The 26,798-nt window shown below is 39.9% G+C and overlaps 1 protein-coding gene across 2 annotated transcripts in view; it reads left to right on the top strand.

The window, feature by feature from the left end:
* The first annotated feature begins 4,389 nt into the window (after positions 1-4,389).
* KLHL18 (Kelch like family member 18) overlaps positions 4,390-26,798 on the top strand; it is a 59,923-nt gene continuing 37,514 nt past the window's right edge. For both annotated transcript variants that reach the window (XM_065233286.1, XM_065233285.1), the window contains exons 1-8: positions 4,390-4,654; positions 4,725-4,855; positions 5,339-5,479; positions 6,194-6,675; positions 6,770-6,932; positions 6,997-7,046; positions 7,113-7,213; positions 7,282-7,351. In XM_065233286.1, coding sequence (XP_065089358.1) covers positions 4,520-4,654; positions 4,725-4,855; positions 5,339-5,479; positions 6,194-6,675; positions 6,770-6,932; positions 6,997-7,046; positions 7,113-7,213; positions 7,282-7,351 — 1,273 coding nt within the window. In that variant the 5' untranslated portion in view covers positions 4,390-4,519. The remainder of the gene's footprint in view (positions 4,655-4,724; positions 4,856-5,338; positions 5,480-6,193; positions 6,676-6,769; positions 6,933-6,996; positions 7,047-7,112; positions 7,214-7,281; positions 7,352-26,798) is intronic.

The following is a 26,798-nucleotide window of genomic DNA, read 5'->3' as shown; positions in this document are numbered from 1 at the left end:
GGTTTTCAGATTCAAGCTTTTATTATTTATTTAGCTGCCCATATGGTGTAGGATAGCTCAGATGGCAAGGCAAGCGGCTGGTGATCGGAAGGTCATGGTTCGAATCCCATCTAACGACATGTGTGTATGTATGTCTGTAATCAATTTTCTAGAATCTATGTGGTGGGTGCGTGCTTAGACAGATATAATGACACAACAATCCCTAACGAGAATAACCCTGCTCTGCACCGTTTTTATTTTCGGATAAATTATCCCGTAATTTAATAATCCTTTAATAAATGTATAATAGTGCCTAATGAAACATTATTTCACATGATAATCAAGCGTCTGTAAGGTGTATATCTTTATATCATCGCTGTTTAAGTAGTAAGATGTCTAATAACCACTGAATAATCAAAAATTTGATCGAATAAGCTGTGTTAAAATTTTTGTAAGTCGAAGAAAAGCTTCTCGACATACCTTATTCAACACCAAATACTTCGATGTTGTAGTTGAATAATTCTCCAGATTTGTGTGAACAAAGCCTGAACAGAAGTTAATATTTAAAATAGTACAAGTTAATAATAATAATGCATGAAGTATGAAGAGATATAAAATCGTCAAGAAGTCGTTTCTTCAATAGGCAATTGTTTGTTGGGAAGTAAATGTTAGGTTAAAGTTATGTTAAAATTGATTTTTGGTCTCTATTTGTGACCCAAATTCCAAAAATACCCATATTTATGGACTTTTGAAATTATTTTTCACTTTTTGTGAAACTGGAAACCGTTACATTTGATTTCAAAATGGCATCGGATATCGATTTTCTCTAGACGACAACCTCCAAAAACCTTCCAAAAAATCCCATGTTGATTGATATTTGACAGTAATTCCCACTTTTTCTAAAACCTGAAGCCACCTCTTCTTGGATCTCGGAATTCAAAATGGCGTCGAATGCCAACATTTGAATTCCGACAAACAACATTTGGATGGCAAAATTTTATTTCACGTTACCTTGTATAAATACATCTAAATCGCAATGTTTTCTAATGTTTGATGCCAGGAATATATTTTATTTCGATGCTGATGTAGACATCAAACGTTAGGCAAATGTAAATTTTTATTCGGGTTCCCTCGGGACACCTTTGCCGGATGTGGCCAAAGTGGTTCTTGGAACTAGATTTGAGTTCCATTGAACCAGTCGTTGAATTCTCATGTAATTTGATGTGTCGCATGATGGGTTTGGCCCTAATCAGATGTTTGCCTCTTCCCCCGGGACACCCAGAATATGTCCGGATGTGGCCAAAGTGGTTCTTGGAACTAGATTTGAGTTCTTTTGAACCAGAAATTGAATTCTCATGTATTTTGATGTGTTGCATGATGGGTTTTACCCTAATCAGATGTTGGCTTCTTCCCCCGGGACACCCGAAATGTATCCGGGCGTGGCCAAAGTGGTTCTCGGAACTAGATTTGAGTTCCATTGAACTAGTCTTTGAATTCTCGTGTATTTTGATGTGTTACATCATGGGGTTGACTTAGTTTGTAAGATATTATTGTTAGGTTAAGATCTATTTAATAAAAAAAAAACATATGTTAGTTATAAGATTAAGATATATAAAGTTTATTGATGAAGTCATGTTCATGCTTCAACTGTTTTCATTTTTATTAATTTAAAACCCATTGAAAAAGAAATTGGTGGTGAACAACCGTGAGTGCGCCAGGGCGCTTGTGGGCGGACAAAATGGTTGAAACGATCAGTTTTTTGACAGGTATCGTTTTTGCCTCAGGCGCCCAAATGTTGCAAATATGGCGCTGGCGACCATATTTGGACCAAGTGGCGCCGCGAGGTTCGAGCGCCCAAGTCCGCCCAAGTCCACCCGTCCGCCGAGCGGTCCGGGGGCGAGCCGTGGGCGACTAGCCCGCAGTATGTGGGAAGGCTCTGAACCATTTGGTGGATTATTTTTAACTTTTGGTTAAAATTTGACAGATGGAAAATTCAGTGTCAACATTTCAAAGGGGCGTAATTGCTTTTGTAAACAATGGCTTCAGACGTCGATTTCTCGAAAATAAATGCTCCCTCCTCCAAGTTAACAATGCTAGCTAGTAGAGGAAACATTCATCTACTTGTTAGTGTCATAAATTTTTATGAGTGAGCTTTTATTCGCGAGAAATCGATGACTAAAGCCATTGTTTACAAATGCAATTACGCCCCTTTGAAATGTTGGACCATCCATGGACCTTACTGACTACCATAACCATTACCATTAAAATTCTCAAACCATAAGTAAAAAGGTTCAAAAAATATAGTTTTCTTTCCGAAAATGTATGGAGAAAACAAGAATTTTGAATGGTAATGGTTCTTAACAACCCATTATTTGTTAGGTTCAGTTCCAAAAAACCATAATACATAAGGTTAAAACTTTATCGCACAAACGTTTATGTAAAGTTCCATAACCATTTCAGTTAAAGTTTAGCAGGGATTATAAACAATTTTTAACCATTTTCGGTAAGGTCAAGTTATGGTTCGCGTTTAAGCGGGTATCGATTGACCCTGCTATCCGAGCGTGGTTACTTCAATGAGGTGGATTACCGAGGTGAAGCAATCGCTTAAGTTGTGTGAGTAAAACCCCTGTACGATACCGATGTCAATCATACAAGGTCTGGAACAACAGGCAGCTTGCTAGTATTAGAAGCAAAAATGTTGTAAACATTGCTGAGCAAGCGAATGCCGATGTCACGGCAGCACAACATTCCATACTGCGATAAGCAGACGTGTCGTCACAGAAAACAGCTGTTTCGTGTAAAAAGATAAACATTGCGATGAAATACGACCACCACTAGACATTTTCACATTTCACTAATACCAATAAGCCAGTTGGGCCAGACCTTGTATAATTGACATCGGTACGATACAAGCAATAAGTGGCGTCACTAATTGCGTTTACGTTGAATTTTTGGTTTACTAAACAACAATATTTTACGATCTGTTAAATTTTGACAACCTTGGCTAAGGCGAGTTCTTCTCAAAAACCGGTCGATCGATAGCACAGCAATCACGTTTATATAAGGTCTGGGCCAAAGGGCTTATTGGTGTTAGTGAAATGTGCAAATGGTTAGTGGTGTTCGTATTATATTGCAATGTTAATCTTTTTACACGAAACAGCTGTTGGCAGTGACGTATTTCTATCTTCTGTTCTCAGTATGTTGGCAGTGACGTATATCTAGCTGTTCGCAGATGTTCAGCAATGTTTACAACATTTTTGCTTCTAACACCAGCAAGCTGCTTGTTGGCCCAGACCTTATGTATCTAAGTTCGAGTGGTAGTAACGTCATTTTAACTGCTCGAATGAAATTAGGTACTGCAGCGTGACGTCACAAATGAAGTCAGTGTTAATCGGCTGAACCTTTTTGACAGTTCAGTGGTACTGTTTACAGACACTTAGTCGTTTTTTCAAAAAAAATATATTTTAAAATTTCCGAATTTTAACTTGAAAATTGTCGAGGAACAGCGCGGTTAAAGGATGTTGCTCGTGGACAATGCAAAAGTGTGGTTTACATCTCACTGCAATCTGAAAAAAATATCCAGAAAATCTACCCAAAAAAAAATCGACTAAGTCCACGTAAGCAGTACCACTGAACTGTCATCAGATTGAGGTTAACCCCGACGGTGCAAAACCTAATGGTTAACTGCCAGTTTATCCTCATATGAATTACTGCTTTGTTTATGTTTACATTCAGCACCAATAACACCAGATCACTCACACACGCTAGATTCCTAGCTGTCAGTTCCACTGATAAACGCCCTAATAAAAATTGTATGGTTAATTTGCTTAACGACGTGTTCTGGGTATCATCCAAACCATTTGTGGAATAGTTCAATGATTTGGGTTATCGTTCGTTTATGGTTATTTTTTATTAGGGCGTCTCTTGGATCACCTTATTAGCAGAATTTGAAATATTGATTACGACACGTTTCAAGCTGAAGAACAGAAGGAAAGTGTATCGTTCTGGAGCATAGCCCCCCCCCCCCCTGCTCACAAAGGTTTGAAGTATCGGGAAAGCATTCTTAAAACGCTGTACAGACTGGAGAGTTATAACATGTTATAACGGTTGTCAAATAATTGCAACACAGAAACCACCAACAAGATAGCGCTATAACATGTTATAACTCTGTAGTCTGAACGTACTATAAAACGCCGGCCAGACTGGCGAGTTATAACATGTTATAACGGTTGTCAAATAATTGCAACACAGAAAGCACCATCAAGATAGCGCTATAACATGTTATAACTCTGTAGTCTGAACGTACTATAAGACGGCCTACCAATAACTACCGATAAAAGTTTTGAGAAGCTACCGAGATAATGAAAAAAATAATCTGGCCACCCTGGAGCGGAGTGTCATTCATTTTTTTATTGCAATCCCCAACCCAACTCAAACCAGCTGGATGCATTTAAATGTTCAGCCGTTTATCGTGAAATATTTATAAAATAGTTTTGGGTAGTGTACTGTAGAGGCAATTCTATTGCCAAAAGATCCGAATATGGACACATCGTGTGATTTGGTGTCGGACGAGAGCAGCTATGATCTTTTCAAGCAGGACAGCTTGTTTGCTGAGAGTTTTCCTCTTATGAAGGAGATCCGCAGACAAGGGAAACTCTGCGATGTTACTCTCAAGGTAAGCTCAGTAGGTGATCCGATTTTTACTGATATACTACTAAAAGAATCTGCGATTGCTCTGCGCACAGGTTGATAATCATTCCTTCTCCGCACATCGGATCGTCTTGGCGGCCACAATTCCCTATTTCTATGCTATGTTTACACACAACATGGCTGAAAGTAGGATCAAAGAAATAACCATGAAGGAAATCGAGCCTCAGTAAGTATTCAGATTCAGAATATTTTCCAACCCGGTAAATTCCTAGACCGGACCAGAAATCGAAACCCAGCCACCTCCAGCATGATCTTGCTTAAGGTGATACTCTAAGGAAGCCTTAGCGTGAAACTTCAAAGGTACAAATGTCAGCTTCCACAAAACATACAAATTTGAAATTGCTACTCCCTGTTTGTAGTAGCTGCGCCTTTACCGGTTGAGCTAAGGGAGGCCCTATACGGAATGCATATGAAACACGAATTAAAATTCTAATAACGGCTTTGGCAATACATTATTCTATTATCGTTAGGGGGTAAACAACGACCTTGAGATCTCAATTTTGGCACGTGGATAAATTGTGTTTCAGAGCATCTATTGGCCAAATTTGAGTGCTCTAGGACTTTGTTTACCCCCTGACGATAATAGGTTTAGGTATTGCCGAAGCCGACATTTCCCCTACCTGATCTATTTTATACCTTTTTTTTGCAGTGCTTTAGAGAGTTTGATAAATTTTGCTTATAGCGGAGTGGTTAAAATCGACAATCAAAACGTACAAGGACTAATGGTTGGCGCTTCATTTTTACAACTGAACAAAGTTCGGGATGCTTGCGCGGAATTCTTAAAAAACAGGTAACGTATTTAAAGTATTGTAACATTTGGTTGAGAAAAGATAGTTTTCAGGCTACATATGACCGTTAGTAAGTTTATTAAGATTTGGAGTTTATAACATATTCCAAATTAGTGGAAGTTTTAAGCAGGAAACTTTAGTCAAAACGCGAAATCCAACGTGAACAATTACGGGTGTCGCTACACGGTGATAAGGAAGTGATACTCAGAATAAGAGCCGTGATTGCCGTACAAATCAAATGGGAATCACTTCACCGTGACGACAAGTGACAAGTTTTCACAATGAAATGACATCCGTAATAAGGCCCTGTGTAACCTATGTGCCTATTACCTATTACAGGTATACCTCGATGTAACGTAACAGTCACTTTTGACTTGCATAGTCGATTTCCCCCAAATTATCATTCAAACAAGCAAAGTAATATCACCATCGGACAGATGAGATAATCCCCCATTTATTGGTAATATTAATATGTTTGATTCAATTGTTATTAGCAAAATATTGACGATGGAAGTCAACAGTGACAGTTACGTTATATCGAAGTATACCTGTATTGATAAACAATATCCTAACAACTACAGATTTCTACATAATTATCAAGTTAATGTCAAAAGTTTGAGGAATTTACTTGTCACCATAAGGCTTAGCCATTGCCTTTCATGATATGAGACAAAATATGATTCATGTCCTGTCTCAACATATTTTTCTTTTTCCAGGTTTCATCCACAAAACGTACTTGGCATTCGCCACTTTGCTGACACGCTTGGTTGCACACAGCTGGTGACCTCAGCTGATCGCTATATACATCAGTATTTCTCGAAGGTCGCTTTTTCCGACGAGTTCCTAGCGCTGAATTTTGATGAGCTGATAGACATAGTTCGCCGCGACGAGCTGAATGTGCCGACGGAGGAACGTATCTTTGACGCCTGCATGAAATGGGTTAAATTTGATCAGCAGAATCGCTCGGGATTCTTGCCAAATATTTTGGCTAACATCCGGCTTCCCCTTCTATCACCGCAGTTCTTGGCCGATAATGTAGCAACAGAAGAGTTGATTCGTACATCACACAAGTGCCGGGATTTGCTCGATGAGGCTCGAGACTTTCATCTGATGCCCGAACGTAGGGCACTTGTTTCCGCTTCCCGTACTAGACCGCGATGCTGTGATTATGTGGTGGGGCAAATTTATGCAGTTGGAGGTACCTCTACCTTTTTTGTTTTAAAAGCGGACCTACGCAAATCCTGCTTTACCTTGATAGTGAAACTTATTAAAAAATAATCCTTTTTTTCTAGGATTAACCAAAAACGGAGAGTCTGTCAGCACTGTGGAAATATACGATCCCGTTACAAAAGAATGGAAAATGGGTGAAGCAATGTCAATGCTGCGGTCCAGGGTAGGAGTAGCTGTGATGGAAGGGAAGTTATACGCTTTTGGTGGATTTAATGGAACAGAACGGTTTGTTTCCTCTATCTTTTTTTTTTAATTTAATTTCATACTTTCACGTTTTCTCATGAATTAGGTTATCGACTGTCGAGGTGTACGATCCTGTGCAGAAAAAGTGGAGTCAAGGTAAAAATGTTTCCTCACCTGTCACAGTGGTACAACACAATAATACTTCATGTCCATGAATTTTAGGAAAACCTATGAGATGCAAACGTAGTGCTGTTGGTGTCGCAGCTTTGGATGATCTAGTATATGTTTGTGGTGGATACGATGGGGTCACCAGCTTAAGCACGGTATTGGAATGATATAGGTACTGGTTTGAAAATGGATATATTTATGCATATTTTTTTTTTGGTTTAAGGTTGAATGCTATTCGCCAAAGACTGATTCGTGGACAACTGTGGCTCCAATGATGAAGTATCGATCTGCAGGTAAGTAGGCATAACATTATAAAAAGAAATCGTAGGGGCTGTTTACTGCGCCCTTGGCAAACTATGAAATTGAAGTTTCTTTCCTCCAAGGTTGCAAATACTCATTTCAGCTAAAACATTTTTATTTAATTATGAAATAATTAGATGCTATGATCATATTTTGAATTGGTAAGATACAAGAAGAGGATGCAAAGAATGTGTTTGACATATTAAACCTGTTTATTTCACTTCATGAGAGTCACAATCAGCGGTTTTTCACACACTCACTCACTCAATCAGCGATCAGCAAATCGCTGATTGTGACTCATAGAAAGCAAAATTTACATGTTTTATGTTTCAAACGCATACTTTGTAACCTCTTCTTGTAAGTTACAAGTAAAACATGTCATCATACCATCTTTTCGTTTTATTATTCAGAAAAACATTATTTTAGCTGAAATGAGTATTTGCAACCTTGCTTACCTCATTGATTAAATCAAGCACCAGGTCTAAATAGAGGAGGGCAATTTATTAGGAAGAAATTTAAAAACTTGATAAAAACCAAAGGATTACTTAAAATTTGGGAATTGTGGAGAACTCACTTAACATTTTACAATAGGTTTAATTTTCAGCATAAGGTTGTTGCATATTATCTATTTCCCAACCTTTTTGCCAACTTGCAAAAACTCTTGAGACAAAAAAGTCATTTCGTGAAACGACTACAAATAGGACAAATTTCAGAGAATTTGTTTTATTGTTGTTCAAGAAATAGTAGTGTAATTCGAAAAAAATTCATTTTTGGATTCTAGAATCTTGGAAGATATATTCTACATAAGTCTAGAATTTTGATCATTCTACCAAGATCAGTTCAGTTTGCAATTTGTTAAACTTCTCTATTTTTTTATATTCTGCGGTCTTCAATATTTTACCACAGAAAACAGACATAACGCTTAGAAGAAAATTCTTCAAAAAATATCGCAATTTTGCATGCGCACTAGCACCATCTATCATCCACATTCCCAAGCATTGATGTGCAACTAGAGCATCCCTCGTTCATGCCATTTTTTCACCAGTTGCTTTTCCCTCGTTCTGTCAACGCGTCAGCTGTGCGTTGAATAAAAACAAAACAGATGGAAGTCAGTGATGTCGGTTCTACTAAATTTTCCGTAGATCTATAGAATTGATTGAATTCTGCAGAAATACGGATCCGTAGGAAAAGTTCACAGAAGCTAATACTTTTTTAGGGATTTGTTTTGTTTGTTTAGTGTGCTTTTTCTTTTGCTGGAAAGAAGTTTTTAAACGAGGTAATACATCGCTAATTAGTGCCCTTTCTACCACCGCTCATCACTTTAATATGTGTACAGCAAAAAAATATAATATTTATCAATCAATGAAATTCATGGTGAAGTATTGAACATCAATTACTGGTAAAAGGTGTAAAAGTTGATAGAATATTACAGTCATCAACATGATTTGTTCTCGAATTCTGTGTTAATCGTGCAGCGTAGGATTAGGAACGGAATGACTAATGTTCAGTACTTTCGATGTAATATTCAACAACTTTTATTTCTGTATTCGTCAGATGTGGTATGTGTCTCCAGTGTGATGCCTTGACCACATATCATTTTCAAGAGCTGACATCTACTAACTAGACGTGAAAAAGAACTGGCATCACTGATAAGTTCGAAATTTGGTGGCTTGCTCAGGCATACCAAAAGTACCGCCTCATGACAGTATTCCAACGGCTGTCGCTTTCTTTTTCCTACGACAGCCTTGAGAATGAGCTATAAGCGACAGCCCAAAGTGAGGCTGTTATACGACATGCAACGTTGCCGTCTTGTGCAGTACACGACAGCTCGTTCTTAGTCATGTATTTTGTTCGTTCGGCTATGACAGCCTCGGATGGTCATTCGTAACGTTCCTCGTACATACAACAAGCAGTCCGTCAAACTGCCGATTCATTGCTACTGTCTTTGAAATTTTGTTTGTATGTCGTAAGACTGCTACTACACTACCAGTGTGGCACCGGAACTCGTTCGGTTGCTATCACGTTCGTGCTGCCAATTGCAAAATTTTCATCCGATGTTTTTTAAAAACGCGCGGTCTCCGGCGAAAAATATAAGCCTACCCGACACCAACCTGACTTCTACCAAACCTAAACCCGATGCTGGCTTGACATTGACCCGACATAAACACAGAATTGACCCGACATCGACCCGACATTTGGTCGACGTCGACCAAAAATTGACCTTACATTGATCCGACATATCTGTTCGGGATCATTCTTCTGGGTTTCTTCCATACTCCACTGCCGTATATCAATTGTATATAATGTCTTGTGACAGCCTTTTCGTGACAGCCACTTGGGTAAGCTGAGGGATGTCGTCGGTTTGTGAAGGCTGTTATTTTTTTTTTCTTTGGTTTGTTTTTTCCGTCGATCTTGTTTTCCGTGCTGAGCACCAATGCTACCGACGTGCCAGGAAGGCAGCTCCCACACCTGGACCCTACCTATCGACCCATCAACTCATGAACCGGGGACCAACGGCTTTACTTCCCTTCCGAAGGAAGGCGTGATCAGAGATGTTATGCCTCAGAACATCCCGGCGGCGCCGACGGGGCTGTTATGACGACAGAAACATTAAGAACCTGGTTATAAAGAAATGTATAACTACAGCCCATTCGTTTCACTACGTTCCAAGCACGATGATTTTAGCAAAGCGGGTATAGATGCGACTGTTCTAATACAGCTTTCATTCGTTCGTGCGTGTGCTGTTGCCAATACACTTCGAATTCGGATCTGAACGTACGGTAGCAAGCGGTAGTAAAGCACACAAAGCAACAGTCAATTCATGTATAAACCAACTGTCGCGAGGAGGCTGTACTATTTGGAAGCCTGGGCTTGCTCAATGCTTCAGTGGCGCCACCATGACAAATGCAAGCACATTCCCAACTAAAACATTATTTGCGATGAATGTGATTGTGAGTGTTATGTCTGTTTGTCTGTGATTTTACTAAGTGCCAAAATTCTGGAATTTGTGTTAGGTCCGAGAACTTTACTTTTTTTCTTCTGGGATCTTGCAATTGTTTCTGTATCCAGGATCTGCAATTCTAGACCCTCCCCATGGCCATGGAGGTTGACGGTACTGAAGCAAAGGGTTATGTTTAATATCTTTATATTTGCAACGATGGTGATTTTCCATAGTGACACATATCACCTTCATAATGCTTCAGTATGCCTCAAACGATTAATTCTTGATTGTTAATAGAACTTTCTTGATGAAATCGGCTGCTTCATGCAGACTGAGCAATCCTGATTATAGTATCAGATTTTTTCTGTATAGAGAGGAACTGGGAGGGCTTATTAGAAACTTCTCACCAATAAAAGTAATGATCTTCTAGTAAATTTTGCATATCATTTTATTAAAATTTTATTTTATTTTAGCATACTATTTTTATTAAAGTCAATTAGCATTAGCATACGATACAAGAGATTTAATTTATTTTACTTGTAATAACCCCCTGTCCAAGAATGAGGGGGATGATTTGTCAAGTTTTATTTTTTTGCATTTGATTTTGTTTTTATCAAAGTTATTTATATCAGAAATATAATATTAGCATATAATTTTCATTTTAAGTTTGCTTTTGTAAATTTAAGATAAATACTTTACCTCAATTGAAACATTGAGTTGTATAAACTAGACGAATCATACCTCTAACTTAGTAGTGGTTACAGTGTCGCATGATCTAAGATTAACTGCCTGCCACTAGTGTTGGAGGGGCCGGCAGCTACTGGGCTGATTACGGATCAAAACTAACATAACTCTAACACTAAAATGATCCCGAAACTAACACTCATTCATTGCACTTTAAGTTATAAAGTAGTTTTATTTTCCTACTAATCTATCAATGCTTCTTTCTATTATTTTTATACTTTTTTATACTTTTCTAATAATCTGCCTACGTTTCTCTTTCTTTGTTTTCTACTTTATCTTTATTTCCTTTTTATTTGTCTGCTCTTCTTTCTTTCTTCTCTTCTTTTGTTTTAATATAACTAATACTAATACCTCCCTGTTTTCTCTCTAATTTGTCGCCTATATCCCACTATCACGACGAGAGATGCGCTACCCTACATGGTACACGATAAATGATGAATATTCTTCGAACATACACACTAAGATTTTGGTTCCGTGTTCGGTAAATTTTACCGAAATCAGAACAGCTGAACGTTCGGTAAAACTTTGACGTTCATTTTAAAGGCTATTGAATTTGAAAATAATTTGAAAACATGTCCAACCTTATTTCAATGATCAAATTTTGTCATTTTAGTAGGGATTTAGTTTTAAAGTAGCTGAAAAACTATTGAATTGAATTGCATAAATTTTACCGAACTGTTCAGCTGTTCACATTTCGGTAAAAATTACCGAACTCGGCGATAATTTCTAAGTGTGAACAGGAATGGCAACATCTCTAACAGATAAGTATATCAAATTAAAATAAGTACCATATTAATACCGACCGATTAATACTGATTTAACATTAAAATGTGAAGGCAAAACTATTTATTTTATTAGCAGACAGGAATTTTCATTTAAATAATTTTATATTGTTACATTATTGTTACATTTTTTTGTGGATTTCTTTTGAACGTAGAGTTTGAAATGTATGGTTTCTTATCTGATTTTTTTAAATTTACGTAGGTAGTTCATTATTTTTTTTGTATAGTTATTAGATACTTCAACCTTTACCTTTTACCTTATCACTTAACCTTTTTTTTATTTTTTTTGTTCTCTATTGTATTTGGATTCTATGTTTACGGTTTTTATTTGTGCTGCGTTTTGTTTGTAATTTTCTGAGTTTGTGTTAGTGCCTTAATTCACTCATAAATGCATTTTTTACACAGATTTTGAAATTTTTGCGGTTTTATTGAATTTGAATGATTTTTTTTGCACGGCACAAGTCGTTGAGTAGGAATCAAATTCGAATTACTTTCAATATTTTTGATTTTTCTTGATAAGTGATGTCTCGTATCGACATGTTCCTGAAATCGCAATACGAGCTGAAAAGCTACAGTGACCTAGTGAGCACCATAGCTCGAGCCGTCTGTTAGTATTGTGTATTATATGGAGAACCCAACCTAGATACTAGCCTATTAAAACTGCAGCTGGTAAACTCTAAAAAAAAATATTTATTTTACTTGTAATAAACTTTAAAACGTTTTTGTTATTTTTTTGTGATCTGATAGATTTCCCAGTTTGATTAGAAGGTTTGAAACTAACGCATGTCCACAGGCCTAAAGGGAAGATTGATAGGAAAAGTGTATCATGAAGAAAGGTTGTGTGCAGGGTTGCTTCCACTCACTTGCTATAGGGGAGTGTTTTTCGGGGTTTGGGATGTTGTAATGGGGGTGCATGTTGGATGCGGGAGGAGATTGAAGGGCGGGTGTTTGACACATAGAACCTGTCAATTTCGCTTTCAGTCGGCGGTTTTATGATTCGTGAGTGTTTACTCAGAGTGAGCGCTCGTGATTCGTAGAATCGTTGATTGTGACTATCTGCAAGTGGATTTGACGGATTTTGTGTTTCGAACGCTTGCCTTTTGGCCTCTTTTTGTGTCTAACATGAACAAGGTATCATTATAGCATCTGATGGTTTCAGGATTCCGGGGAATATTCAGACTACATATACTACAGTTACAAACGAAAATAACAAGGAAAGCATTGTCAAGTTACTAAAAATTTATATAAGTCTAAAATTTTACACTTAGCTGTTGGGCGTCAAGCGCCTTCGGTCAGCAAAAAGGGAGAGAATCTTCGGCGAAGCATATTCCGTGTCAAGTGGTAATCGAACATCGACGCTACTCGGTTGAACACTCGCTTACCTTACCTTACCAATCAGGCTAAGGCCTTGTTGTCCTCTGCTGTCCGAAGAAGTCGCCTCCACTCTACTCGATCCATGGCCACAGTTCGCCAGCCTCGTAGTCTGCGAAGGGTCCGCAGGTCACCTTCTACTTGGTCGATCCACCTTGCCCGCTGCGCGCCTCTTCTTCTTGTTCCTGTTGGGTCGCTTTCTAGAACCATTTTCACTGGGTCGTCGTGTGGCATTCTCACGACGTGCCCAGCCCACCGTTGTCACCCCATTTTTGCAATGTGGACGATGGATGGTTCTTCCAGCAGCTGGTGCAATTCGTGGTTCATTCGCCTCCTCCACGTTCCGTCATCCATCTGCACTCCACCGTAGATGGTACGCAACACCTTCCGTTCGAAAACACCAAGGGCGCGTTGGTCCTCCACGAGCACCAGTGAGCCCAAATACACGAACTCATCGACCACCTCAATTTCGTCACCGTCAATCTGAACTCGAGGTGGGAGGCTAACATTGTCTTCCCTAGAACCTCTTCCTTCAATGTATTTTGTCTTTGATGCGTTGATGGCATGTCCAATCCGTCTAGCTTTAGCCTTCAGTCTGATGTAGGTTTCCGCCATCATCTCAAAGTTCCGTGCCATAATGTCAATGTCATCGGCGAAGCCAAGGAGATGGATGGACTTCCTGAATATCGTGCCACTCGTGCCTATCCCAAGGTCTATCCCAGCTCTTATGATCACACCTTCTAACGCGATGTTGAACAGCAGATACGAAAGTCCATCACCTTACCGTAACCCCCTTCGAGATTCAAAGGGACTCGAGAGTGTCCCCGATACTCGAACAAGGCACATCACTCGATCCATCGTTGCAAAATGCGTACTCGTGCATCATCTGCCATAGCTGATCTCGATCGATTGTGTCGTATGCGGATTTGAAATCAATGAACAAATGATGTGTGGGCACGTTGTATTCGCGGCATTTCTGCAGAACCTGCCGAATAGCGAAAATTTGGTCCGTGGTAGCGCGGGCACCCATGAATCCCGCCTGGTATTGCCCCTTCGAAAAAGGTATTTCGAACTACCATACCCCGAGAGGCTGCAAAGTTCACGCATCGTTGGCCGTTGTCGTTCGATACGGCATGCAGGCTATTTGGCCCGATTGCCAGTCTATACATTGCCTCCCGTCCTACCTGAGCGTTCATGTCGCCGATGACGATTTTGACGTCCCGTTGCACTCGCTGTGAGCCGTAAATAGCTCTCCCTAAGATATAATTAGTTCGAAGAAGTGGAAGTCTTAGCATAAGACTGTTGCATATTGATCGAGGTTGAACATTAATGTTCACTTGTTGCAGAATTGCTTCGCAGTCGATTCTTTCTTGCAGAGTATCGGCGACGGTTAAAGCTCTGAAAACATCTCTTCGGATACGTAAGAGCGCGACATTGATCAATTGGCAGCGATTCTCGTAGCTTGGAAGACAAAGTGAGTATCTCCAAGGCAGCTTACGGAGCGCGAAGCGAAGAAAACGTCGTTGCACAGATTCAATTCTCTCGGCTCCATTACTGTAGTTCGGGCTCCAGACTGCAGAGCAGTATCCCAACGTAGATCATACGAGAGAGCAATAGAGCGATTTCAAGCAGTAAAAGTCTGTGAAGTTCTTAGTAATCTTCAAGACAAAGCCAAGTGTTCGGGACGCTTTGTCGACGATATACGATATATGGTGTGAGTATATCAGCTATGAGTCCAGAAAAACGCCTAAGTCTTTCACGCAATACACCCGTTCGATAGTCGTGCCTATTAGTTTTTAGTTGAAAATAATCGGTTGTTTCTTGCGTGAGAAAGTAATGATTGTACACTTAGCTGGGTTGACCACCAGTCGGTTTAGACTACACCAGTCAGCAAAGATGTCAATCTGATTTTGGAGAAAACGGCAGTCGGCGAGTGAGCAGATGCGCAGAAAAACGTTCAGATCATCTGCAAACGATAATCGTGGCCCTGTGATAACATGGTGAACGTCGTCGAAGTAAAGGAGAAATACCAATGGTCCCAGACCCTGATAAAAATGTTATGGTTAACTTGCTTAACGACGTGTTCAAGGTATCATCGAAACCATTTGTGGAATAGTTCAATGATTTGGATTATCGTTCGTTTATGGTAATTTTTTATTAGGGGATGGCTACCCTGGGGTATACCGGACTTTGCGCAGAAGCTTGCTGAGTGACAAGTACCCAAAGTTGCAGTCAGTTGGCGCTCCGTGAGGTATGAACGAAACCATATAAAAAGATTTCCACCGATCCCTAGTCTATCAAGCTTAGCGTTCGCAATTTCGTGGTTCAGCTGATCAAAGGCTGCCGTAACGTCCGTTTGGGTCCGAGCGATCAAACTGTCTGTGATGTAAGACGTTAGGCATAGCATGTTCGTAGTTGTGGAACACCCAGTTATGAATCTGTGGTGATCTTGCAATGCGCATTTTGGGACTCTTGTCATAACCAATTCAAACAGTTTTACGTCGTGTTTGCTTCCCTTTTTATGAACAGGAAACATATCCGCAATCTTCCAGCAAGACGGATGCCGCTGAAAAGAGAGAGCTGGACTGGAATATGCGGCGCAGTGGATCTAACAGGCAAGTGGTGTTCTTTTTAAGAATAATCAACGGAACACCATCGGGTCCAGCCTTAGCTGAAGTCTTAAGTTTAGATTATTATTATTATTATTATTATAATTTATTTATGACACTTTACCACATTATTGTGTGGCATTCGTGTCGGGATAAATAAAACTACAATAGATTACTCTAACTAATCAGATTTCATTAAAAAAGTTATTTAAAAGTTTTGATATTGCTTCTTCTTTGTCGCTAAACGTAATGTCTCGTTCCTCTATATTTTTTTCGATGAACTGTATTTTTTCTCTGTTCGGGACCAAACACTACTGCGACTACTACGATGAACTGTATCCATGGGTGGTTGGACCGACCTCCACTTAGTGCATCGAGGCAACTAGCAGAATCGGTTAGGATCATGGTTTTTTCTTGGCCTTGGATATTCGATACAGCTGTTTTTAGGGCAAATTCTTCGGTTGAAAATACGCTGCATATGTCAGGCAAGCCAAAACTAACGTTTGTGTTGTGCACAACTATTCCAGCACCGGTGCGGTTGTTTTCTTTGCAGCCATCAGTATATATCTGCTCGTGGTCTTGATAACGAGTAGTTATGAATTCCATAAACTTCGCTTACAGAAAGGATTGAGCCTTGTGGCACTCCGTTTTCAGCTTTTCTGATACTTGAGAGTGCCGTTTGCAGCTACTTGAAAGTATCTGTCAGTAAGGAAACTGGAGAGAATATTCATCATTCGTACAGAAATTCTCCATCCTGCTACACGGACAGAAAATTGTTTGCATTGAACCAAAAAAATCTTTAATTGTATTTAAGCAAACAATTCCAGTTGAAATTATATTGCTTTTTGTTGTTCCAATAATACTTATTCATATAAATTCAAAATAGGATTCTTTTTGTTTTAATCAGCCACTTTTCAAATGCAACTATTGTAAAAATAACAATATTCTATTATTAAGCCAACAATAGTTAATTTAAATTTAGCATTTATTTGCTGTGTCCATTCTCTGGGCCATGAAAGCAAAAATAATTACCAACCATTCCCTCGTTTTCACCCGGACAAAAATGTAAACAATAACAATACTTACGCGTTCCACGTAAGTATTGTTTTTAATTGTAAATTTCGGGAAATAAGTGCAAGGTTTTCGAAAATCTTGAGACTTGAGTTAAGTAAGCATGCTGCAATTCGAGCTGCAGTTGATAAATATAATCAATTTTTCTGTTTTTTTTCCTTTATTTTTTCCGTCGATCTTGTTTTCCGTACTGAGTACCAATGCTCTCGACGCCAGGAAGGCTCCCACATATCGACCCATCAACTCATGAACCGGGGGCTTTTATTTTATGCCTCAGAAATTCAATTACAATTTCTGCAATTTTGTTTCAAAATGAAAACGAAACATAAAAAAAAATTGCCATATTATTTTTACATCAATAAACACATTTTTATTTCTACTGAGTGAATTGTCAGACTTTATAAAATAAATATGATTTAATCAACAAGAAATCTCTTTTAAAAACAAACATATTTTTGTTGTTGACCCAGCTGCCAAATTTGACAGCTTACGTCAAAACCATGAAAGCTTTTGTAAATTCTAAAAGATTTTCTTTTTGATTTAACAATCCATGGGTTTTAAGAAACAAAAATACTAGATTGTTGAAGCAATAATGATTTCTTTTTGCAGCCAAAACAAAATGAAATTCTTATTGATTTTACGTCAAATATTATTACGTTTAAAATATTTTTTTCTGCGTGTAATGTACATAATATTTTGGGTCTGTATGTTGAATCGTAGGCCTTCGATATATCGAGGGATACGATTTCCACGTGTTCGTTTTCTTTTAGGCTGATAAGGGACTCAAGCTTGGAGAGGTGCGAGTCGACGCCCTTACGGCACGAAACGCATGTTGGTGTGGGTCTAATTTGCCTGTTGCCTCCAGTTCGGTAATGAGACGGCGTTTAACTATTCTTTCGAATAGTTTACCAAGGCAACTGAGCAGCGTTATTGCCCTGTATCCTTCGGGTTTACTGCGATCTGCACCTGTTTTTGGAATGGGGATTACAATCCCTTTTTTCCACTGCGCCAGGTAGCTACCACTATCCCATACTTGATTAAACACCTCCAAGAGGGAGATCTTTGCGGAGTGTGGTAGATGTTGCAATAGAACATAGCTTATGTTATCGGCACCCGTGGAGGATCCTCCACGCCGATTAAGTGCCCACATGAGTTCATCAATGATGAAATCTGAGTTGTAACGTTTATACATACTAGGGCGTTGGTTGTTGAAAGCTGTATCTTTGTTCCTTTTATGTTTTTTGCGGAATTTTGCAGGGTAATGTGCATCTGATGATTTAATTTGATATTCGTCGGCCAATGCATTCGCAACTTTTTGTGCATCGTTAGTGTGACCGGTTGAGAGGTTGATAGTTATTGTATTACAATGCCTTTTTCCCTGAAGAATGTTGATGCTATTCCATACTTCGCTGGCTGGAGTGGTCGGGTTAACACTTTCAACAAAGTTCTCCCAACTTTTTTGTTTGGCATCATGTATGGCGTGGGAGGCCTCGCGCTTGGCGAATCGTAGTGTACTAAAAAGTTCATCTTGCTGCTTGATGGTTTGATGTTGAGTTTGTTGATTCTGACATAGTCATCAGCTGTAAGAGCAGGAACCATTGATGTGGTAGCGGCTAAACTGAAAGTATGGTGATCAACGGATTGAAGGAAGGCATCCCGTATCTCCACATTTAGCAGACTCCCATCCTCTTCTGGAAGTGAAAGGAGTACTGCACATTCCTCGCTTTCGATCCGCGTCTTTGTTCACTTGCTTGTATCTGGCGTAGTTTTCAATCGTTGTCCTGAGTCGTAGTCAGTTTGATAGTTGTTTTCGTCAATATAGGGGAAATGGATGTAATGTCGGCCTAAATGCCCCTAATTTGGGCCCATACATAAATTCAGCAATCGACTAAATTTTCAATAGCGACCAAAAACATCCATTAGTACCATCAGAACGACGCGTTCATCTAGATAAAATTAATATATATTAATATATATATAATATATATATATAATATATATATATATGTATGTATGTCATCTAAACCATAATTTGCATCACCACAAATACACTTGTCAACAATCTTCAACTGGAACGTGCTCATCAAATCACTTCACCCGGGAGCGCATTCCCGATGCTTCCACGCATATTTTTCTCTCCACTCCAACCACACAACAACCAAATATCACTTTTCTTCACTTTTCTTTTTCAAGACACTCCGTGCACAAAAGCAATGCACATCGCAAAACCCTAACAATAGATCAGCGCCGTGCTCATCACCGCGTAAATGAAAAGAAATTAAAATTTTCACTCGCGATGCCACAAATTTTTGGTCCGGGAGAAACAATAAAACCACGCAGCGCCAAATCTTCTGATGCTTGCAATTTTGCAAACATGATGAATCATGTTTTCTTTCTTGATTCTAAAACTTCTCGGAAAGCGAGAAAACCACCACTCTCACATGTATAACCGTCCGGGAGGCAGAGTGCCAGCGGTTATCCGGCAAATGCAGCCGAAAACTATGAAAGAGAATGCACGCACAAAACAGAGAGCAAATTTAGATACAACCGTATCCAAAGGCGTTCAAAACTCGACCTATTACAATAAAAATTGTTGTTATATTAAATATTGGTGTGTTTTCATTGTGGGTTACTTCACGAACAATAAAAATAAATCTGATTGAAGTATGCAAACTATGAGAGGGTCAGCAACACTGCCAATGTAATCAAGATAGGCGCTGCTCGTATGGCTCTTGCTTTGACAGTTCGTTTGGCTCTATTCGTTGCCAAGTCAATTGAACGCCTACGACCAGATCGGTTTGAGTTGAACTCAAACTGTTATTTTTTTAATCAATAAATTCACCAACCAACAGTAATATATAATGTTATTGAAAAAAAATTATATGGGGAAATCACGAAAATTTCATTGTTAAGATACTTAACAACCCCCCTTTTTTATTGTAAATTTTCCATTTACCATGAAATTTGCTGTTTTGTACAACATAAATCAAGGTAAATTTATTGTAGACGTAACAATATAAATCATTGTTAAGACAATAATTTTCGTCTTATTATTTTTTTTTTGTTAATTGCTTTATTTGTACAGGCTCAATTGAATAAACTTTACAGAGCCAAGTTATCATTTTCTTTATACATTATAAATGTCTTAAATCTAAAATTAAAAGATTTGAACCGATTACTCGCGGTCTTCTCGAGGTTAGTGGATGACAATTGTTTGGATCGGGAGAGGGAAAAGGAGATTTGGAATATGATTTATGATTCAAAAATTTCACTATTTCTAAAACATATACTTAATCCTCGACGTTATATCAACTCTGTAATTATACAACTATTACAGAAACAAATCTACAAAAAAAAAACACACACACACACACATACAAAATACAAACTAAACACAAGGTTAATCAAACTTACAATCTATGGTTAATATTCTTCAAGAAAACATATATGAGTTGCATAAACTCCAGATCGCGTCTAGCCAAAATATCCCGAACTGGAACATTAGGTTGTCTACCTCGAGCCCGAAGGGAATCGTACAACTCGGATCTGACTCCACGGTGCTCAGCACATGACCAAATAATGTGATCTGCGTCCTGATAACCTTGTCCACATTCACAGAGATTACTGTCCCCCAGCCCAACACGGAACAAGTGAGCGCTTAGTGAATAATGATTGGACATGAGGCGAGACATCACACGAATGAAGTCTCGGCCCACCTGCAAACCTTTGAACCAAGGACACTTCGACACCTTAGGGATAATTGAATACAACCATCGTCCCACACTCCCTTCACTCCATTTATTTTGCCAGCTGGCGAGTGACTGTTGACGATAAATGAAGAAAAATTCGTCGTAGGCGATTTGTCGATCGTAAATATCGCCTTCCATAGCGCATGAGATGGGACCCATGCAAAGGTGATGACAAAAGATCTTAAAGATAAAGCACTTAGAAGCTCTCGTATTTTCATGAGAAAATACGAGGAGTGCTTTACCGGCCTCATGGAGCGAATAGCCTCGACAGAACTGAGACTATCCGTAAAAATAAAATAATGATCTGGTGCAAGTGAGGCGATCGTTTCTAGCGTATAATGTATTGCCGCCAGTTCAGCAACATATACGGAACAAGGAGCATGAAGCATTCGAGAGGCGCTATGAAATTCGTTATAAATACCAAAACCTGCGGACGCTTCTATTAGTGATCCATCTGTGAAGAACGATCTTGCGGAATCAACTTGGCCAAACTTTGCAGCGAAAATTGACGGAGCAATCATGGAACGATGATGCTCTGGGATTCCGCGAATCTCTTGCGTCATGGATAAATCAAAATGAACAGAATTGACGAAGTCGGAGAAGCAAACACGATAGGGATTATGCTGCGAAGGGCTGACATCCTGTGTTATGTACACGTAGTACAATGACATAAAACGAGTTTGAGGGTTCAGCTCAAGAAGCTTTTCAAAGTTTGCAATCACCAGTGGGTTCATAATTTCACAACGGGTGAGGAGCCTGAGGGATAATTCCGAAAACCGATTAGAGAGTGGCAACATGCCCGCTAACACTTCGAGACTCATCGTATGAGTCGAGTGCATGCATCCTAACGCGATACGAAGACAGCGATACTGGATCCGTTCCAGTTTGATGATGTGCGTTTTAGCCGCCGACTGGAAGCAAAAACTACCGTATTCTAAAACCGATAAAATCATTGTCCGGTACAACGTTAGAAGATCTTGCGGATGGGCTCCCCACCACGTTCCGGTAATTGTTCGGAGAAAATGGATCCTTTGTTGGCATTTTCGTCTCAGATACTCAATGTGGGATCTCCAGATGCATTTTGAATCGAACCAGACCCCAAGATATTTGAAGGACATAGAATGAGTGATCGGCTTACCCAAAAGTTGAAGCTTTGGTTGTGCTGGGCTATGCTTCCTAGAAAAAACGACCAACTCAGTTTTCTCCGTGGAGAATTCGATACCTAGCTGAATAGCCCAAGTAGACAAATTGTCTAAGGTATCCTGAAAGGGTCCTTGCAGGTCGGCCTCTCTGGGCCCTGTCATAGACACTACTCCGTCAACTGCAAGTTGTCTCAACGTGCAGTTGTCACTTAGACAATTGTCAATTTCTCTGACGTAGAAATTATACAGAAGGGGGCTTAAACATGAGCCCTGGGGGAGACCCATGTAGCTAAATCGTGAAGCTGTAGAGTTTCCATGAGAAAAGCTCATATGTTTCTCTGACAGCAAATTGTACAAAAAGTTATTAATTAATGGAGAAAGGCCACAAGCGTGGAGTTTGTCTGAAAGGACTTCAACCGATACTGAATCAAAAGCCCCCTTAATATCAAAGAAGATAGAAGCCATTTGCTCTTTTTTAGCAAAAGTCAACTGAATTTCAGTGGAAAGCAACGCGAGACAGTCGTTCGTTCCCTTGCCCCTACGGAAACCAAATTGAGTATCTGAAAGTAGGTGGTTCAACTCAACCCATTTGTCCAGGCGAAAAAGGATCATTTTCTCCAACAATTTTCGAATACACGATAGCATCGCAATGGGACGATACGAGTTGTGATCTGACGCGGGTTTTCCAGGCTTTTTAATGGCTATAACTCTCACCCGCCTCCAATCATCCGGAACAATATTAAGCTCCAGGAACTGACCAAACAAGTTCAACATGCGCCTCTTAGCGACGTCTGGGAGGTTCTTCAACAAGTTGAACTCGATTCTATCAGCCCCCGGAGCCGAATTGCCACACGAATGGAGCGCGAGTGAGAGCTCCAGCATTGAAAAAGGCTGGCTGATCTCGTCTACCGAATTCGTCGTTTCGCGAGGAATCATCTGTGCTGGCACAGAATCAGGACATACTTTTCGCGCGAACTTGAGAATCCAACTATCCGAGTACTCCTCGCTCTCGTTGTTTGAAGACCGGTTACGCATCCTTCGCGCCGCACTCCAAAGCGTATTCATCGACGTTTCGCGCGATAATCCGTCCACGAATTGCCGCCAGTATCCGCGTTTCTTGGCTTTGATGAGGCTCTTGAGTTCGCGTTCAAGAGCCGAGTACGATTCGAAATGTATGGGTGTTCCACGTTTCCGGAAAAGCTTAAACGCGTCGGACTTTTTACGATAAACCTCAGTGCATTATTGCTGGTCCCACCAAGGGGAAGGAGGTTTCCTACGGAAAGACGTTCCTGGAACCGGCCGAGTTTGAGCTTGAAGCGCGCTGTCCAAGATCAGATTGGAAAGGAAGTTATATTTCTCCAACGGTGGAAGCCCTTCTACCGACGTTAGGGCATCTTCTATCACATTCTTGAACTTTGTCCAATCGATATTACGGGTAAGATCGTACGCGACGTTAACGGGTTCCGACGGATTGAACCCACTGGCAACTGAAACTTTGATCGGCAAGTGATCACTACCGTGGGGATCTTGGATCACATTCCACGTGCAATCCAACGATAATGAGTTAGAGCAAAGTGTGAGGTCTAATCTACTTCCATTCGAGGATGGGCCAGCCAAACGTGTTACTTCTCCATTGTTTAGAATTGTCATATTAAAGCTGTCGCAGAGGTCATATATCAAAGTAGAACGGTTGTCATCATACAGTTCCCCCCAGCCTGTACCGTGGGAATTCAAATCTCCCATAATCAACCGTGGAGCAGGAAGTACCGAACAGATATCTGAAAGTTGTTTGCGATTAACAACGGCTCTAGGAGGAATATAAACAGAAGCAATACAAAGGCTCTTACCTTTAATAATAGCCTGACATGCGACAACTTCGATACCTGGAAATTGTGGAAGATTCACTCTATAGAAGGAGTGGCACTTTTTGATCCCCAAAAGTACCCCTCCTCCACGCGAATCCTCACGATCCAGTCGAATAATGTTAAAATCATAAAAAGGAAGATCGATATCTGAAGAGAGCCAAGTTTCACAAACAGCAAATGCATCACAATCATTATTGTGAACTAAAAACTTAAAAGAATCTAATTTAGGAATGAGACTTCGACAATTCCACTGTAGAACAGTGATCAAATCCCCGACCTCGTTTGGAAAATTATCCATCGAAGGAAATGATTGCTGCAATGAGGGGTCACTTCAATGTCAATTGCTTTAAGAGGGTCTTCACAGAAGGAAGCATTGCCAGAACAATGCTTTTGAGAGGATCAGAAATATTGAGGTACTTGTGAATATCGTCCACAATTTTATCAAATGAGAACAACCCGGATAAAGAAGGGGCTTCTGTTCTTAAAAATGGGCCATCAGGGGTTTTTGATGTCCCCGGGAGAGATGGAAAATTCTGGTTATAGTCAGTTCTGCGGAAACCAGGAGGAGTTGAAACTTCCTTTTTTCCATCACTCCTTGATTTGGGCAAGCTGATTTGGGGTTCCTTATCTGCAACTTTCCGCGAACGGATGCGTTTTCGTTTCCGTGCAGAACCTTCCGGAAAACTGAAAGAAACTCCCTCCTCAGCCAAGTCAGAGTCAGACTCGTCATCAGACAAAACAGCAAAGGGATTTTTGTCGTTGGTTGATGGTGTGGCTGTTTTTAGCATTGCTGCAAAAGACTGCCTGGAACGCTCCTTAAGAGAGCGTTCTAGTTTTTTCCCGCGTTGTTTGTACGCCGGGCACGATGAGAGACCATGAGGAGTTCCCTTACAGTACACGCATTTTGGGGCAGTGACTGTGTAGGCGCCATCCTCGTGCTTCTCCCCGCATTTGGAACAGCGTGCCTTGCTGCCACAGTGAGAGGCCGTATGTCCCAACTGTTTGCAGTTTTGGCAGTTCATGACCCGAGGAACAAACAAACGCACAGGTAGCCGAAGTTTTCCCTACTCGATGTAGTGAGGAAGGGCTGAACCAGAAAAGGTCACCCGAAACGAGTCTGTGGGGGTAAAGCTCTTTTTACCCTCGCTAAAAGATACTGAGTTCAGCTTCTGGACTTCCAGTATCTCAACCGTGGGAAGCAAGGGGTTCTTGAAACGGCCAACCGCTTGCTTCGCCAAGATCTCGAAGGTCAGACTCGCTTCGGTGACCACACCTTCGATCTCCACATTACGAGCTGGGATGTACACTCTATACTCGAGTGTAAAGAGCTGGGAGGCAGCAATCTCCTTAGCTTGTTTCAGGTTAGAGACAACAACGCGAAGTTTATTGTACCTCACCTTCGAGATTTCGGTCACGGCCGAGAACCGCTTCGTCAGATCATGAGTAATTTGCATTACATTCAAAGGTTTCTTTTTGGGCTGAAAGTAAACAACCCATGGGCCAGTCGAGTCTTCTGGGTAGGCTCGCGATCGGGGGCTTATCTGTCCCTGTCCATTACCAGACTGAGATGACGAACCAGGGATGGCATCAACTGATTTCTGGGATGACAGACGTTTTCGACCCTTCTTGCTATCGCGTGGCAAAGTGGTGTCATCTTCTGACAAAACGTCCATTTCGTCTTCCGACAAAATGTCCATTTTGCCGTACTAGTGGGAGCGGAAAACGCTCTACCACTGCAACGATAATCAAAATTACTCTGACACAATACACGAAAAAAAAAATACTAACACAGAAACACAAACTTAAAAATTAACTGATGGGAGATAGAAAGAAACAAGAACAAAAACTTATCTGATAATCCTATGCTACTATCACCGAGCGTTTACACAGCAGCAGCGGAGCGACGCGCAGCTTTGATGATCTTCGATCCGCGTGTGCGGGCGGTCTTCGTTGGTGTGTGCTTGTATGAAGCTCGGCACTCAGCTGAACACACGATGATAGATGAGCGGTTTAAATGTGGAGGCAGATGCTGACACTCGATGACGATGATCCGTGTGCATGTATGCGTTACCACGCACCGATGGTGCGCAAAATAAAAACAATTTTCCTTCCGATGATGCAGAAAACACACTTTCTTCTCAGAAAAAAAAACTCACTTTTTGATAAATTTATCGGGAATTATGCCAGGAATCACTAAGCGATAAAAAAACTGATTATTTACGTCAGATAATAGCGAGAAAACTTCCAAATTAACGGAGCGCGAAACAAGTCGACCGTACTTCTTGCTAGGACGTAGTGAGATGATTTTCGTCTTATTGTTACATTGTTTTTATTGTATTTTTGTTGGTATTTTTTTTTCGGGTTTTTGTTTTGATTTGAACATAGTTGATTTTGTGTGCAATATGATCTTTGACAGTGTGCAAAGAGTGTATCATTTTGTAATTTTTTTATGCATTTCTGTTCTGAAAGAGATAGAACCACAACATTCTAGTACATTTAGTGTTGCCATGTGGTACAATCCATTAGTAGTGTTGCCATGTAGTACAATCCAGTATTAGTGGTGTTGCCATGTGGTACACTGAAAAATTGCAATAGCAGGTGCGTCACCAAAGTTTTCGAGCCGCTCCGCCTGTCACTTCGTTTGTGGTATTACATTTCTTTCGCGAGCATTAAGAAGACATCTTTGAATATTGCAACAATTAACCTTAAAAGAACAGCTCATGATAAAAAAAGGGAAAATCTCTGTTCAAAGTAAATCAATCGGGTGAGAGTTTTAGTGAGGCGGCTTCAGTACCAGAAGTGGTAATATATTTTTACGACATTTTCCCTTATTTTATACATGAGCAGTTCTTTCGAGAACTTTGGAAAAACTAATATCGATGATTTGACAGATTGGTAATAAATTTTTAGGAGATTTTCCCTTCTTTTTAAATTTATTTTGGAGATTTTCAGCCGTAGACGTATTTTATCCTTCTTTTATAAATGTTTTTTTCGAAAACTTTCTCAAAACTTATGAGATTGAAGGTTTGACAAATTGGTAATGTATTGTGAGGAAATTTTTCCCTCTTTTATAAACGAGCAGTCTTCCGAGAACTTAGACAATATGTGAGGTCGATGGATTTAAAAATTAATAACATAGTTTTACGAGATTTTTTCTTTTATAAAT

The sequence above is a fragment of the Ochlerotatus camptorhynchus genome, unplaced genomic scaffold (assembly GCF_037179485.1).
Source record: "Ochlerotatus camptorhynchus isolate MF236.1 unplaced genomic scaffold, CSIRO-AGI_Acam_v1.1 ptg000395l, whole genome shotgun sequence".
Classification (NCBI taxonomy): Eukaryota; Metazoa; Arthropoda; class Insecta; order Diptera; family Culicidae; genus Ochlerotatus; species Ochlerotatus camptorhynchus.
The sequence above is the reverse complement of the archived record's forward strand: the minus strand, read 5'-3'. Positions and strand labels throughout refer to the sequence as shown.